This window comes from Astyanax mexicanus, chromosome 9 (genome assembly GCF_023375975.1).
Source record: "Astyanax mexicanus isolate ESR-SI-001 chromosome 9, AstMex3_surface, whole genome shotgun sequence".
Lineage (NCBI taxonomy): Eukaryota > Metazoa > Chordata > Actinopteri > Characiformes > Acestrorhamphidae > Astyanax > Astyanax mexicanus.
Window position 1 is genome coordinate 38,627,864 of NC_064416.1, and position 16,556 is coordinate 38,644,419.

The window sequence follows — 16,556 nt, forward strand, 5'->3', positions numbered from 1 at the left end:
TATGGGGTGGTCTGAACAAATACTGCCTGAAAGGTCAAAATTATTATTTGGAATAATAGTTCATTAAAAATATTTAATTTGATTTGTAACATATTTTTTTACATCAAATAATTAAAAGTAACTATGTAACTTTTATTCAAAGTACATTTTAAATTGAGTACTTTTTTACTTTTACTCAAATAGATTTTTAGATGGCTACTTTTACTTTTACTTGAGTAGAATAATAGCAAAGTAAAGGTACTTTTTCCACCTCTGGTGGTTAAATATAAGGTGATGCTGAATGTTTTTAAAAGGACAATATCTCACTTCGGGATTTAGTGACCTCTCTGGTCAGAAGGTGTAATTGCACAGAACACATGCCAGACTAGTGTTAATGCAGGTTAATGTACATAAATTGGTGTGTGGAATTCTGTGTTTTTGAGTTTAATGGTTTGTTGATTTGTCATTTATGTCATACTGTCAAAAAGTAGAGACCAACTACATCCAGCAAAAATACCAGACCATTATGATTTCCTTCTCTAGATTCTTCTTTATTTTTGTTCTACATTGTAAATGAATACTGAAATCATCCAGATATGAATGAACACATAAGCAAATACTTATGTAGTAACTTAAAAGTGCTAAACAAACAAAAATACTCTGTGAAGCCTTTAGGTGATTGTTACAACCCAAGTTGGCTCGTTTTTAAAAATGGTTGCAACAAAGGGAACAGAAGGGAAGTGAGGAGACCAGACCAGAATTAGATGTTTCACAATCAGTGATTTATTTTAAAACTGCCAAACATCAACTTTAAACAATACCAAGGCCTAAGAGTCTTAAGGCCTAAGAGGAGCCAACGGTGACGGTGCCAAAGGAAAGAAAGAAACAAAACATAAACTTAACCTAAACTATTTATCCCAAACAAAAGAACAAAATAAAAACTACTTAAACTAACAACATAAGTACAAAAGAAGCACCCGCCTGCTAACCTAATGTATCTATACACAAAGACAGCTACATGATGGAAATGTATAAGGCGCCTTAACCTTACCTGTTGGACTCCTCAAATTGGTATAAGTTTGTATGGCACAAACAGGACTGAAAGATATTCCCTAAGGAATGACTACAAGAGCAAACACTCAGAATAAAGCACATAGCAGTGATGGTAGTAATGAAGGTGGTAGTGAAGGTAGCAGGGGAACTAGAAGCACACACAGTAGGCTCCACTTCCTGTGTGACTCAATTACTCAGTTACTCAAACATAGTTATTTACTGTATACCTGTAACTCTACCTCTTCACAACTTTACAACTGATGCTCTCAAACACATTAAGAGACGAGAAAATTAAAGTAATTAACTCTTGACGAGTTCAGCACAGCTGTTAACTGAAAGCCTGAATTCCAGGTGACTCTACCTCATAAAGCTGACTAAGAAAACCCAGCCAAGATGTGCAAAACTGTCATCTAAGCAAAAGGCGCTACTTTGACACTTTTTTTTTCTTTACTAAATAATTCCGTATGTTTTTCTTCATAGTTTGGATGAGTTTAGTTTTAATCTACAATGCAGGACATTGAAGTTGCAGCGACCAACTCAGGAATCGTACAAGTTTCGATATGAGTTTAAAGGAAAAACTGTCAGGGACTGCTGCTTTAAGGAAAGGTGTATGAGGGTAGAAGGCAGTTTTTCTGTGAAAACAACTCACTGGAGTCATGCGTCTGAGTTCTGCTCTAAATCTCTCTCTCCGGCTGCCCCCAGCCCCCTCCCCCCACCCAGCCTGTCCCCCTGCAGCCAGCTTCTGGGAACAAAATCAAAACAAACAAAGGCAGGAGAGTTAGGGGGATGGGGAGGGGCAGGGGTGGGCTGGGCCAACAGGAGCTAGGCCTTAGTGTCTAATTTATCTGGGTGTTGGGACAGACCCATATTTCAATCCCCATTTTACAAACACACACACACACACACTCACACACACACACAGGGAAGAGTTGAGATGCAGATTTTCAGGCCTAGCTTTGTGTCCCGTGGATACAATGTTCTATTCATGACGGCCATATCAGTGCTAGATGAATTCCGTGTGTGTGGTACAGATGAAGGCTCCATGTTCCAAGGATTAACCCTCTCTGCGTACACACACACACACACACACACACACAGTCTCCCACTCTGTGTGCAGTGCCAGTCTGAACAGAGTCTGGAAAGGAGCCAGAACAGGCCGTAAGAGACCCCAGCAGAACCCAAGCAAAATGAGGCTACAGTGCTGCTTTGTGAGCAGTGGTGTGTGTGTGTGTGTGTGTAAATGAAAGTATGAGTGTATTGCCGCTAGAGTGAGACTATTCAGATTGGTCTCTGGTGAGCAGAAAGGAACGAGAGGAAAGTGCGGTTCAGCAGAAAACCATACATACACTATACTGCCCAATTTTTACATTCACTCGTCTGTATTTTGCCAAGTCCAAGTACTAGTGCATCTCAAAAAATTAGAATATCATTAAAAAGAGACTTTATTTCAGTTAAAAATGTGAAACTGATATATTATATAGAAGAATTACACACAGAGTGATCTACTTTATTGCTTACAGCCAATGGAAACCCAAAAAACAGTTGTCTCAGAAAATGAGAATATTACATAAGACCAATTGTAGGTAGGTTTGACAGCATGGGCAGTGCGCCAAGTCCTGCTGAAAAATGAAATCTGCATCTCCAAACCATCACTGATCATCAGTAAATTTTACATTTCATTTGGAAATCAAAGGACCAGAGTCTGGAGGAAGAGTGGAGAGACACACAGTCCAAACTGCTTGAGGTCTAGTGTGAAGTTTTATCAAGTCTAAAGTGCAGTGTTTTCCCACAAAATCTTACAGCACTTCATGCTTCCCTCTGCTGACAACTTTTATGAAGTTCCGATTTAATTTTCCAGCAGGACTTGGCACACTGCCCACACTGCCAAAGGTATTCAATAGGTCTTATATAATATTCTAATTTTCTGAGACACTGATTTTTGTTTTTTCATTGGCTGTAAGCCATAATCATCTTCGATTAAAGAAATAAACGCTCAAAATAGATCTCTGTGTGTAATACATCTATATCATATATCAGTTGTACATTTTGATATGAGTTATTGAAATAAAGTAACTTTTCAATGATATTCTAATTTGACATGTTCTAGTATATGGACTTGAGTGACATCCTATTCTTAATCCATAGAGTTTAAACTGTTGTTGGCCCACCCTTTGGAGCAAAAACAGCTCTAAATCAACTCTTTTAGAAAGGCATTCCACAAGGTTTAGGAGTGTGCTTATGGGAACACACCATTCTTTGGCCATGCTTTCAGAAGTGTATTTGTGAGGTCAGACACTGATGTTGGATGAAAAATCTGGCTCACAGTCTGAGCTCTAATTCACATCCCAACGGTGTTCTATCGGGTTGCAATCAGTTTGTAACAGGAAGAGGTCGCCCCAAACTGTTCCTGCACAGTTGAGAGCATGAAATTGTCCAAAATCTCTGTGTACGCCAAAGCATTAATAGTTTCCTTCACTGGAACTAAAAAGCAATGTACACTTCTGCATCAAACCTATGCCATAACCTATGCATACCCTAAATGTCACTGCGCACCCTGCGCCGCAGCCCAACATGCACCTCCCCAGAAATGTAACTACACATCACGCAACCTGGACAGCAGCAGCTGTGGAGCATCTTTTGCTGGAGTGGAGAGAAAACAGCTGGTCTGAAGTTCATGCTCAGGTCGAGGAGGTGAAAAAAGGACAGGCGGTTTGCTTTTGCTGTTTTGGCAGCTATAGCTGCACAGCTGCACCAAGAGATGTGTGGGAGAGAAGCATGTACCACATGCGTAAAAGCAAAAAGACACATACATTTTGATTTGACCGTTCACATTCATGTCATTCATCCATGGATTGGATACGTATCCGATTTAGGACCACATATGAAAGTGATTCAGATCTGATTAAAAAAAAAATCGTATTTGGCATGTTCACACAATCATGAAAAAAACAGAGCTGAATGTAGCCTAAATGATATGACTTTTCTGATACGAACTGGGTTCATTAAAGCAAGGGCAATAGTACTCCACATTTAGGATTGGGAAAACGCGTATATAAAAAAATATGTTCAATGTTTAATACAAAAAATGGCTCAAAGTTGTAATTACATTTTAATCAAGTTCATTTTTAGGCAAGAAAATCCATAAATAATTCAAACAAAAATATTAACATAGAAAAAAAATGCTTAGACAATATAAACCAACAAACAAACAAACAAACAGGAATCAGTGTTTACACTCCAGCATACAGCAAATAGCATTTCCAAAAACAGACTTTTGTACATTGAATGTACTATAATTGTACCATCCACACTAAGTGCCTAACTTCTTATTTTTTGCCAGTCAGTTTTGTACAGTTAGGAGACAGAACTGGCCGAAGCTTCACAGTGTTTTTACTGCCGCGCCACCAATCTAAACTGTTAACCAGTGGCGCGCGAGGCGAGCAGAAGAAAAAGTCTCGGAGCTTGATGTGTGGCAGCCCAAAAGTAAATGCAAGAGCAGAGCAAACAGGGAGGAAAGCCACATGGACCCAAAGCCCCACTTATTCTGCGGACGAGCTGCGGTGAGGGCCGCTGTGTGTGTGTGTGTGTGTGTGTGTGTGTGTTCACTGCAGAGTAAAAAATTCGCCTGAAGTGGCAGAAAAAGCACAGCTTAAACAAAATAAAAAGGACACCTAATGATTCACGAGTTTCCTCACTTTTTTGTTTACAGTACCAATTATTCTGAAATCTCTAAACCTTAGCAAAATCTCTTAAGACAGTCACGTGACCAAAAACGAAAAGCATAGATGTGAGGATATACAGTACGAGTAAAAACATCAGTCAATGTAACATTGGTGTTGTACAGTATTCATTTATCCAGCAAATTGACTAGCCCTAATGCTACATGCTAAAAAGAAGCAGCAGCCGTCTGAACTTGTGTGAACATGTGACTGGTTGAGGGCAGATAAATTCACCCCGAAAACCCAATCAGATTCCTTTGGATTCCAAGTCAGAGGGTCAGCCTCCAGTAGGCTAATGTGATTTTCCCAGTTGAATCCATAATGAGATGCAGTTGTAGTTACTGTAGACAACATGCTGAGTGACAAACAGGAAAGAGAAAATGTTAAGGCACTGATTTCAAACTTTAAGGCAGTTGTTCATATTGGTTTTTTTTATAGCAATGAACCCCCCCCATTTAATTTTTCTGTCTTTCCATCTCTAGTGTCTAATTTTAACTGTAAGTTCCATAGCCACACTTTGTCTGAGTTAGTGATTTCTTTCTTCACAGATATACTGTCTGGTCTGGATCGAGTCAAAATATAGTTTATTATACCACAGTTAGTTCCGACTCTGCAATGTGATTGGCTGTAAGGTGTTCTATTTAAGCCATTATCAGCCGGTAATGCTGTTGGCTGGGAAGCTTCCATTACTTGTTCTTGTTTTATTCTCTTCTGTTTGAACTGTTTTTAACTAAAAAGGTAAACACTAAACACCATGCCTAGGAGAAAGGACTTCTTACTAAACTCTATTTTCATTTTGCTCCAGCAGTACCCTTGTGCAGTCAATGGAACCAGTACAAAAGCCCAGAAGCATCTACGGCTGTGATGTTAAACAGAGACAGATATTTTAAGCTGCTGTAGCAGATGAAAAAAAGCTACAGGAAGCTATTATATGTTCCCTTTCTGCTTCCTGTGGCGCTAATTTTACACAGTTTCATGCTTAAAAAACACACTTACATGTCCGTACAGATTCCGATACAGGGTCTTTATCCACATCTCTCTGGGTTTCCCGAATCTAAAAACACACAAAAACAAAAACTCTTTATAAATACTAATGAATTGTAACATAGTAAAAGTATTGTACAAAGATAAACAAACAGAATGACAGTTAGAGAGGTAAGCAGACAGACAAATATATAGATATATACAATATATACAATATCTAAAAAAAAATTATATGATTGAAAAGTTATTTATTTCTGTAAATCAGTTCAAATGTGAAACACATATATTATACACAGAGTGATCTATTTTACATGCTTATTTATTTTATTGTTGATGATTATGGCTTACAGCCAATGAAACCCAAAAATCAGTATCTCAGAAAAGTAGAATATTATATAAGGCCAGTTGGTACTTTTGGCAGTGTGGGCAGTGTGCCAAGTCCTGCTGGAAAATGAAATCTGCTGGTGTTGATCCACTGTGTTATATCAAGTCCAAAGTCACTTTTATGGAGATGCAGATTTCATTTTCCAGCAGGATGTGGCACACTGCCCACACTACTAAAAGTACCAATTGGTCTTATATAATATTCAAATTTTTCTGAAACACTGATTTTTGGGTTCCATTGGCTGTAAGCCATAAACATCAACAATAAAATAAATAAACGCTTAAAATAGATCACTCTGTGTGTAATACAGCTATATAATACATGATTTTTAGATGCACCTATAAAAATACAGATAGATAGGTACAGAGAGACGAATAGATTACATTTGATTCTTTAAATAAAAGCAATGTGGTGTCTTTACCTTAATCTTTTCCTTTAGGTATTCTGCTCGACTCATCAAACTCTTAATCTGCAAAAACATGGATGATTTTGTTTAAAACTACAATATATGAGACAAAAAAGAGAGTGCTGATGTTTCTGGTACGCAGTGGTCTCTTTTTAATTGAACAGTGATCTAAGGAAGGACAGCCAGTGGACCATCCACAGGGTCAAGGACACCCACAGGGTTAGAATAGGCTTTCCATTAATTATGAGATAAATTTTTTGCATAACATGATGGTCTGTTGCACAGTTACTACACCCCTATCAATTACAACAACAGCATTGATGCTGTCATTGTTCAATACTCCCAGAAGGACAGATCGCTTACACGTGAACAGTGATGACAGTGAAGGCCACCCTGACCCCATAATAACCCAAAGCTAAGGTCATTCAATCAAACAGCAACCTTGCTCTAATAAAACCTGTCTCAGCCTCTAGTCCACTCACAAGCTTCGGCCTTGACAAAGCCTCAAACCCAAGCCACTCGTGTGACTCAAGTGTCTGCACTGACCAAACACTACAGCACTTTAATCCAGTGCAGCTTCAATAGCTTGTCCTCAGAGCTAAGCATTACATCAGCTTGGTCCATCAGGGCTGGGCCCAATGACACAATGCTTAAACGACCTGTATCAATAACAAGAGACATAAGAAACTGAAACGCTTTCCATTCGCTAAGAGGAAAGTCGTTTTGTTTGCTAACTACACAGAGTCAAACACACAGCAATTATAAGATATAACAGATGTTTTAGTTGGGTGGAAACTCAGGCATCTGTTTCAGAAAATTATTGGTTACAGACAAAGAAACAAATGTATGAGTAAAGTGGAAATATTCTGAATTTAGGGAAAAAATGACTAAACCATTTAGTTTTTCTCCTCATTCACCATTCATGCCCTGTATTTTATCCAGAAATTTGTTCAACCTCATTTAAGCAGTCAAAAGTGGAGAAATGTATCACAACACAGTGCAGCGCCCCCTGCTGAATACAGGCTGCATAGTTGCAAATCGACAAAGGCGTTCCTACAGGACACAGGAGCATCTGAAATGAACTTCTGAGCAATGGAAGAATGAGAGACTAAGTCAAGTCTGACCCATACCGGCTACACCTGTCCACTAAAAGTGGCCCAGATTCGATTAATCAGATCAGCAAAAAAAATAAAATAAAATAAAAATCTGACATTTTCAGCTCTGAATTTGGCTATTTTCATACTTTTACATGAAGTAGAGCTGGACAATTTGGGGAAAAAATGTGTATCACAATATTTAAAGACATTTTTTCGTGCAATACAATATTTATCATCATATTTCGACCCGCAGACATAACAAATAAATAACATCAGACTCTTAAAAAATACTAATTAAATACTACAGTTATTTAAACACAGTGATTTTGATCAAAAACATGCTGCATGTCATCCAGTTCAACAGTTAAAGAACACAGACTAATTGCACTCTCTGTAATGATGCAATGTGCAATTAGTCAGTGTTCTTTAAGCACTATTCTTTAAGCACTGATAAAATCCAGTGCAATCACAATTTTGTCATATTGCCCAGTCTTTGTATTTGGTATACAAAATAATTGCAGATTTAATACACTACAATTTAACTCTAATTTAACTCTAATTTAACTTTATTTAACTGTCTAAACAGTCAGATTAAAATTCATGTGACTTGACCATGGGGAAATAAAAGACAGAAGTGAGAACGGGTTTTAGTGGCCTCATATATTCTGAGTGACATCTATGTACAAAAAAAATTAGAAGGTACATACATGTATCACAACCTCAAGCATTGCTTTTTTACGCATACCAGTCAGTATAGATATTTTCAGAGTGGGAAGATTCCAGATGAATTTAAAGAAAAAATGTCAAATTTAGTGAAAAAAATTCACAGACAGGTCGTCATAAATGTATTTCACTAAAACAAACAGAGTATCATCTGACCCTGATATCCATGTTAACGGAGAACGATTACAAATTGTTAACCAATATAAATATCTAGGGTTAATAATAGATTCAGAGCTCTCCTTTAAAGCCCATATCGGAAAATTGTGTAAAACAGTAAAGTTTAATCTCGCAAACTTTCGTGCGATTCGCAATAATATGTCAACTGAAGCTGCAAAAAGGTATGTGCATTCAATGATTTTTAGCCATTTTAATTATTGCATAACCAGTTGGTCCCAGGCTTGTCAAAGTTCAAAAAAACCGTTGGAAATTTTGTACAAGCAAGTAATTAAAGTAATGGATAAAAAACCCAGGTACCATCATCACTGTGCAATTTTAAAAAAATATAATTTTTTGGATTGGGACAGTCTTCACACATTTGCAGACCTAAAATTGATCTATAAAGTACTGCATAAATTGGCTGCAGATCCTCTGGCAGACTTTATCAGCCAAAGAAATAGCCTTGAGCGTGTCACCCGAGGATCTGTCAGAGGTGACTGCAACATTCCGTTGCGCAGAAGCACTTTTGGTAAATCGGCCTGGTCTGTAAGGAGTGCAAGTGTGTGGAACTCAGTACCTGAGGAGGTTAAGTTGCTCACAACATATAAGAACTTCACAAAAAAACTGAAAATGTGGCTTATTAATAACTATAGTTGCCAACATTAAAATATAAGCCTGTTGTGTTGTTTTAGTGATATGATAAATCTTTGTTTTTTTTTTTTTTTTTTTTTTTTTTTTGTGTTATACTTTATGGTAGTTTGTCTTTTTCTTCTTACTCTCTTTTTCTTAAATTGTAATTCTATCTTGTGTCTTTTCTCTTTTAAACTTCTTCTTGCCTTTTTACATCGTGGCCTGGGGACTACAGATGAAAACTAGCCTTCTGGCTAATTCTGGCTTTTTTAACTATGTATAATCATGTGTTTTATGAAAATGCACTGTCCCCTTCTAAATAAATAAATACAAAAAAAATGTTTACCAGTGTTTACACACAGTAGTTTAAATCTATTAAAAGTAAAAAAGCAATAAAGTATGTAGTATAAGGTAAGGTTGATATGTTTAAATCTAATAACCTTAAATAAATACAAAAATCTAAACATACTTTCAGATTTGAGAATTATATCAATTAGTATCTGCTAAATCCCCTCATTTTTTAAAACATGCATTTTATAGTATATGCTGTTATTATGGTGATAAACACCTCACAGTACAACCGAAGCTCCTCCCACAGAAGCACCAGTAATAACTGCCAGATAATGAGCAAATGTGCATATTCCATCAATACAGATTTCAGTCTAATTAACACTTTTTTGAAATTATAATTTAATCAATTTTCTCCCCAACACACACCTCCTCCGATACATGTAAAGCCAGCCACTCCCTTTTTTCCGACTTTTACTGATGCAGCATTACTGGGTACCCAGTGCACTTGGAGGAAAGCACAGTGACCCAGCTCTGATACATCAGCTAACAGACACCTGTGCTGGCAATTGTGCTGCCAATTGTGCGCTCTCGGACTCCGGCTGCTGATGGTAGGAAGCATGACTTGAGATTTGAACCATTGATCTTTGAATCATACTGGATCTTGATAAGACTTAAACCAGTCTCTGGTTATTGAGCTCAGAGTGGTCCAGCAGACTAAGGTGGACAACTCTCAGCCCAACAATCAGAAACTGGTAAATGTCTTGTCAAGATGCAAATTGGATACTTTTCCTATTAAGTGACCAAATATAAACATGGATTGTGACACTAACTATATGACCAACATTAAAAAAGAACAGTAATCACACATGGTTTACATACTGAACCCAGATGTTGACAGCAACCATTACACATGCGCGTGTGTGAGAGCGCACACCCACACCCACCCACCCACACCCACACACACACACACACACACACACACACAGCTTTTGGTTAACTCGGCCGCATCTGAATTTATTTAAGGGCTCATAAAACTTCAAATGGGAATACTCTAAAACCACACTTTCATCTCCCATCCCACACTCCCTCTCTCTCTCTCTCTCTCTCTCTCTCTCTCTCTTTCTCTCACGTCTCTCTCTCTCTCTCTCTTTCAGTCTCTGTGTGTGTACCTCTCACTCTCCCTCTGAGTAGAACACTAAACTGTTTATATCTATAATACTGTCACGTTTGGATTCATGCACACTGTTCAGTTCAGATATTCTGGTAAAAGTTCCAGTCCAATAAACAGATAAAAACAATGTGTTACAATAACATAATTGCTGTGTGTGAGTCCTTAATCAACACAATAATGTTACTTGTGTTGATGTAGCACTGATTTCTGATCATTACTGATTATTATGATGATTAAATAGAGGTAATCAGAGGTTTTAGAAAAAACTGATTTAACCAAACAATAATAAACCATGGGAAGCCTTTCAAATAGAAGAGAGCAATAGGAAAATTCTATAATATATAATATGCATTATTAACATGCAAACTGCAGTCTTATGCCAAAGTTTGTATGCCTCTGTTTCAATGTCATGAGTCGTATTTACTAAAAACAAATAAGTGAACAAATACTTCACAGGACACAAACTAACATTTTTCAGTGCAATTTCCAAATTTAATATATAAGATTAAAAATAAACTACAACATAGTAAACTACACTAAGTGATTTGTGATTGTAAATTTCAACGCCTTAAATGCCTGGGAGAAAGATCACATTTTTTATTACACACTCCTATTACTAAACAATTACTCCAATATTAAGATCGAGACCAAAAGAAGTAGTCCAGTTCATTTGTAGAGTTTTTTGATGGTTCAGGCTTTCTGACTGGATTTCCAATAACTGTATTTTTTTAACTATAAGGTGCACTTAAAACCCCTAAATTTTTCCCAAAATTGACAGTGCACCTTTTAGTCCAGTGTGCCAGTGTATTAAGAAGTGAAGCCACTCCGCTGAAGTACATGGTTATAAGGGTGAGTTTTCAGTAAAGTTTCTCCAGCACTAAGGCTGGGTGCAGCAGCATTAGCATTAGCCGCTAACCTCAGCGCTAGCTCTTTCGTTGTTCAGATGTGAGTATATCGGCATGTAGTCTGCATGTTTACTGTCTTAAAAAAACTGTTTACTTAGGCGCTTATGTTTGAAAACAGACCAGAAAATAGACATTCATTAATAGTGCTCCTTATCGTTCAAAAAATATAGTTCACAAAGTTGATGCAGGCTATCCTAACCAATTAAACAATAGAAAAAGAATCTGTATTTTGGCTGAAATCAGACTTCCCTTCACAAGCCTGTGCCTCACACAGCAGTAGGGGTGGAACAGATTACACTGGTGATTTCTGTATTTTATTTAACTGTAGATTAAACCTTATTTATAAACAGAAATAAAAGGAATCCGAAGAGAATATGTACTCTTGAAAAAAAAAAACTGGTTCTATAAATTCTATGAAGTAACATTTAAATGCCTAAATTGATCTTTACCTGGTTTTCCTCTGCAATTAAGATCTTATTGTATATACAGGGGTTGGACACTGAAAATGAAACGCCTGGTTTTAGAGCACAATAATTTATTGTGGTGACGGACAGTTCTGGTGGAAACAGGAGAGTTGAGGTGCACATTGAATTCTGCCGTGATTTGGGCAGCCATGGTTTTGTATTTTTTGGATACAATCCGGGTTAGCACCCGAACATCCCTTTCAGACAGCGTCCACAGTTAATCCTGTTGGATGTGGTTTGTCCTTCTTGGTGGTATGCTTACATTTCTCCGGATACCATGGCTCTTGATACATCACAAAGACTTGCTGTCTTAGTCACAGATGCGCCAGCAAGACGTGCACCAATAATTTGTTCTCTTTTGAACTCTGGTATGTCACCCATAATGTTGTGTGTATTGCAATATTTTGAGCAAAACTGTGCTCTTACCCTGCTAATTGAACCTTCACACTCTGCTCTTACTGGTGCAATGTGCAATTAATGAAGATTGGCCACCAGTCTGCTCCAATTTAGCCATGAAACCTCCCACACTAAAATGACAGGTGTTTCAGTTTCATTGTCCAACCCCTGTAGGTCTTAATATACAACAAAAAAATATAAACTTGGCTCTATGAAACAGCAAAAATGGTTCCACAATTCAGAGCCATTGAATTTTCTTTTGCTAAGGAAGTAGGTGATGTATAAGGGCCCCATCAGAGACACAAGCACATCATGCACCAACACGACAGAGACACATGTGCTAATATTCAGTGTGTCAGAGAGATATATGGCATCACTGCCTTCTGCTAACGAGGTTTACGGTGTGTACATGTACCCAAGCCCTTAAGCACCACAATGTAGAATAAATACCCATTACACACTTCTTTCACCCACCTCGCCGTGGAGCAGCTCCCTCCTGCGGCCCTGAGACTCGGCTGTGTACAAGAGAGAAAAGAGTGTGAAACAGAGAAAGTATGAATCAATCTTCTCACTTAGCACTTTCTCACAGCTATGGGTACAAATCCTCAGTTCATTTCATGGTTATTTCCTTCAATAAATAGCTGTTAGATTAAGCGACAGAAAAATATAGAGGTTTGTATTCTGCTAATGGACCAATATTGCACATTTGTCTTGCTATTGTTTTTTTGCCAAGTGTTACCTCTGGGGATGCTTACTAACTATCACACCTATAGTGTAAGTGTCCAGTGTGCTCATAGCAAGGCAGCGTGAATTATCATTGAGTTATCAGATGAGCGAGGACTGATAGTGGGCCTTCCAATTCCCGATGCAGTGCATTTAACATCAAATCAGTGCATTTAACACAAAAATCACACCCACATTCAGTGCAGGAGACCCCACACACATATCCCACAATTCAGTGCAGCGTTCCTTAGGTCCATGGGACATTCAAAAGTCATAAGTTACAATATAAGTGTCCCATGACTTTTGGCATGTCAGTTTAAATGACTTCTAACTTCAGTGAAAAGGTCTGGGCTGAAACCCTGCCTATAAATTCAGTAGTTAAGCCACGCCCATTCATGGCTTAACTGCTGTAGGCTGAAAGAGTGGATATACACCAACTGGTCACTTCATTAAGACCTTGATAAGGTCCTTGTTTTAACTCACTCTCTCTCCATTTCATCAGTTCCACTGACCACTTAGGAGCTCTTTGTAGTTACATGATTACATATCGTTGCTGTCCAATGAAAAACGTGCATTTCTAAAACAGCAACTTCACAGAAGAGAGAAAAAAAAGTGTTTTAATTTTAAATGGAAGTCAATGTAAAAAGTTTAGGGGCAGTCTCTTACACCCTGCGCAAGGCATGTTGTGATGTTCATTGCTATCTTACACCCTGCAAACAGTCTATTTTGCACCTTGCCCCTGCATCACCCATGATTAATTAAAAGAAATACTACATGCCTTTTGTGCATTTTGAGCTGTGCAAGGCGTACTTTTCCTGTCATTATGATAGCGAAGACACACTGATACACCCTTAATCAAGCTGCATGGCGCGCTATTGACAGCTCACCTATACAGTAGATCGATAAAATATTGTCCTATGAGTCATTTGTTGATTTTTTTTTTTGGTCCAGTTTTTTGTGGGCGGCGACAATATGTTTCCCTGTATACTTTTTAGTCAGGACCTCATCAAACCACCTTACAGCAGCTATTGAGCTATTGGGTGGTGGGTCATTATTCTCAGTACTAAGCGTGTGTTGTGTGTTCGTACAAATGGATCAGACACAGCAATGCTGCTGAAGTTTTTGAACAACTCAGTTTCACTGCTGGACTAAAGACTTATCCAGGAACCAGAAATATCCAGCCACCAGCATTCTGTGGGCAATTCATCCTCTGCTCGTAAGGTAGGCTGAGCTTAAAGATATTCTTAGCTAGATTTTGTTAGACAAAGCCAGATCAGCACCAAGAGCTTCTGAAGTTTCAACAACATTTCTCCCAAATTCCTTAAGAAAAATTGTCATTTAGAGCATTTATGTGCAGAAAATGTGAAATGGCTGAAATAACAAAAAGATGCAGAGCATTCAGACCTCAAATAATGCAAAGAAAACAAATTCTTATTCATAAAGTTTTAAGAGTTCAGAATAATCAATATTTGGTGGAATAACCCTGGGTTTTAATCACAGTTTTCATGCATCTAGGTAATTTCTCCTCCACCAGTCTTACAAACTGCTTTTGGATAACTTTATGCCACTTTTGGTGCAAAAATTCAAGCAGTTTAGTTTGGTTTGATGGCTTGTGATCATCCATCTTCCTCTTGATTATATTCCAGAGGTTTTCAATTTGGTAAAATCAAAGACATTCATAATTTTGAAGTGGTGCTTTATTATTTTTTTTTCCAGTGCTGTACAATAAATGTAAATGTAAATTACATGATCATTAAAGGATAGGGGCAAAGGAGAATAATACAGTCTACAGTCTGAAATAAAGACATACAGAGTGATCCTACATAGTAAATGTATAATGTCCTATTGTCCATTTTAAGAAGCAAACTGTAGACCACATATTTGTGTATGCTTTTGAGGTAAGGAGACAATTTTGTAAACTAAACATAGAGCTGGAGCATTCTGCTCTAACAATGGAACCATTCCTCTAACTCACACTGCTAGCTCACTCCTACAGTACTAACCCCTATTCATTATTAGTAGCATTTTTTGGCTGGAGTGCTGCTCACATGCTAACACTGTGGATTGGGTGGTCTCTAGCCTTCCCCAGCCCCTTTATCCCCAGGGCCGTTGGCTCAAGCGCCGGGTGCTTTGAGAGATAACAGTTTTCATTTGTTTCCAGTATTTAATAACAGTGAGAGAGGAGGCGAGCGGCACTGAATGGGATCCAGATGGCAGCAGAGCAGTACCACACACACTGCCCTGGCACAGTCTCTCACTTCTCTCTCTCTCTCTCTAAACCACTCACACATCTGGCTTCCAACTTTCTCTTTAGCACTCTTTCAAACTCTCGCTCAAACTGTAAGCCGAAGACTTTCTAACTTTTTTCAAAAATTTTATTTTGCTTTTTTCAAACACTGCACAGCACAGGTTTTAGGATACTATGCTTAGGATACTTACGTTTTTCACTGTTACAGTCCAACATAGTGTATAAAAAATGACCTGTTCAGGTGGAGCATTAGCCTTGTGCAATATCAATCAGCTGTGTTTTAATGCTTTAGTAAAATTAGCTTCAGAATTCTACTAGTTTTTATTTAGGTGTGTTCTCTGTAATAAAAACAGAGAACAGTTTTCTTCAAGTTTGACAGATATTGTTAAACTTAAATTCCTTGGAACTACTAGTAGTTCTTAGCTTTTTTCCCTACTGGTTAAACTTAGAACCAACTCTACCAGTTAGTACTGCTTTGCATGCAATTAAAGATAAGTAATCCCGAGGAGCATAAAGTGGTTAAATGTAACGTTTGAGTGCTGTTGAGTAATAACAAGAATTTTAAATGCAGGTCAATGCATTGGTCAAAGTACCACCACACTGTTATCAGAATTCTATTGAAAAGGGGCCAGTAGAGCCAGGTTTGTGATTCCTGCAGATTCCACCAGGCAAAATATGAAACTTCAGCAATCATTAAGAGGGATTATCCACCAGGAAGCCAGAAATTAAAGGTGTTAAAGCTTCTCTGCTATGCTAGCTTTTCTACTATAATAATCTATCTACCAAATGGCAAGTAGGAATAACCTACTCTAATTCTGTGCATCATATAAAAGCTGTTCATTGTCTTTAAAGCATCAGGTTCGTCTGTCTAATTCTCAAACAACAGAATGCTTAAATCTGTTATGTTTTTTTCTTGGTGCCCCAAAATAGCTTAAAACTGCCCTGTTTATATATATATAACGAATTATAGGTTTAGTTATTGTCACAAAATTGTACATGTACAATATGATTCTGTCTCTACTGTTCATGGTAGGCAGTCTACTACACTGTTGTAAAGCTTCTATTAAATTCAACAAAAAAAAAAAGTGAGGTCTGGATATTGGATGACGGATCTTTTGGGGGGAGTCATATTCATATTTTATTGGCAATACCTCAGTGAATAGGCAACTGTGCAGCAATAGGTGGAATTTAAAGTAGCTGAATGCATTCATGTGAAGGGACGCCCA

The 16,556-nt window shown here is 37.8% G+C and overlaps 1 protein-coding gene across 2 annotated transcripts in view; it reads right to left on the reverse strand.

Moving 5' to 3' along the window:
- Nucleotides 1-4,128: 4,128 nt before the first annotated feature.
- Nucleotides 4,129-16,556, reverse strand: part of ulk3 (unc-51 like kinase 3) — a 32,679-nt gene continuing 20,251 nt past the window's right edge. Inside the window, exons 14-17 of one of the 2 annotated variants that reach the window (XM_007251844.4) lie at nucleotides 12,834-12,874; nucleotides 6,542-6,589; nucleotides 5,748-5,805; nucleotides 4,129-5,106 (exon numbers count right to left, since the gene is read on the reverse strand). In XM_007251844.4, the coding sequence (XP_007251906.2) occupies nucleotides 5,090-5,106; nucleotides 5,748-5,805; nucleotides 6,542-6,589; nucleotides 12,834-12,874 (164 nt within the window). In that variant the 3' untranslated portion in view covers nucleotides 4,129-5,089. Of the gene's footprint in view, nucleotides 5,107-5,747; nucleotides 5,806-6,541; nucleotides 6,590-12,820; nucleotides 12,875-16,556 lie in introns of those variants that run through there. The other variant, XM_007251846.4, reaches the window with a different exon arrangement.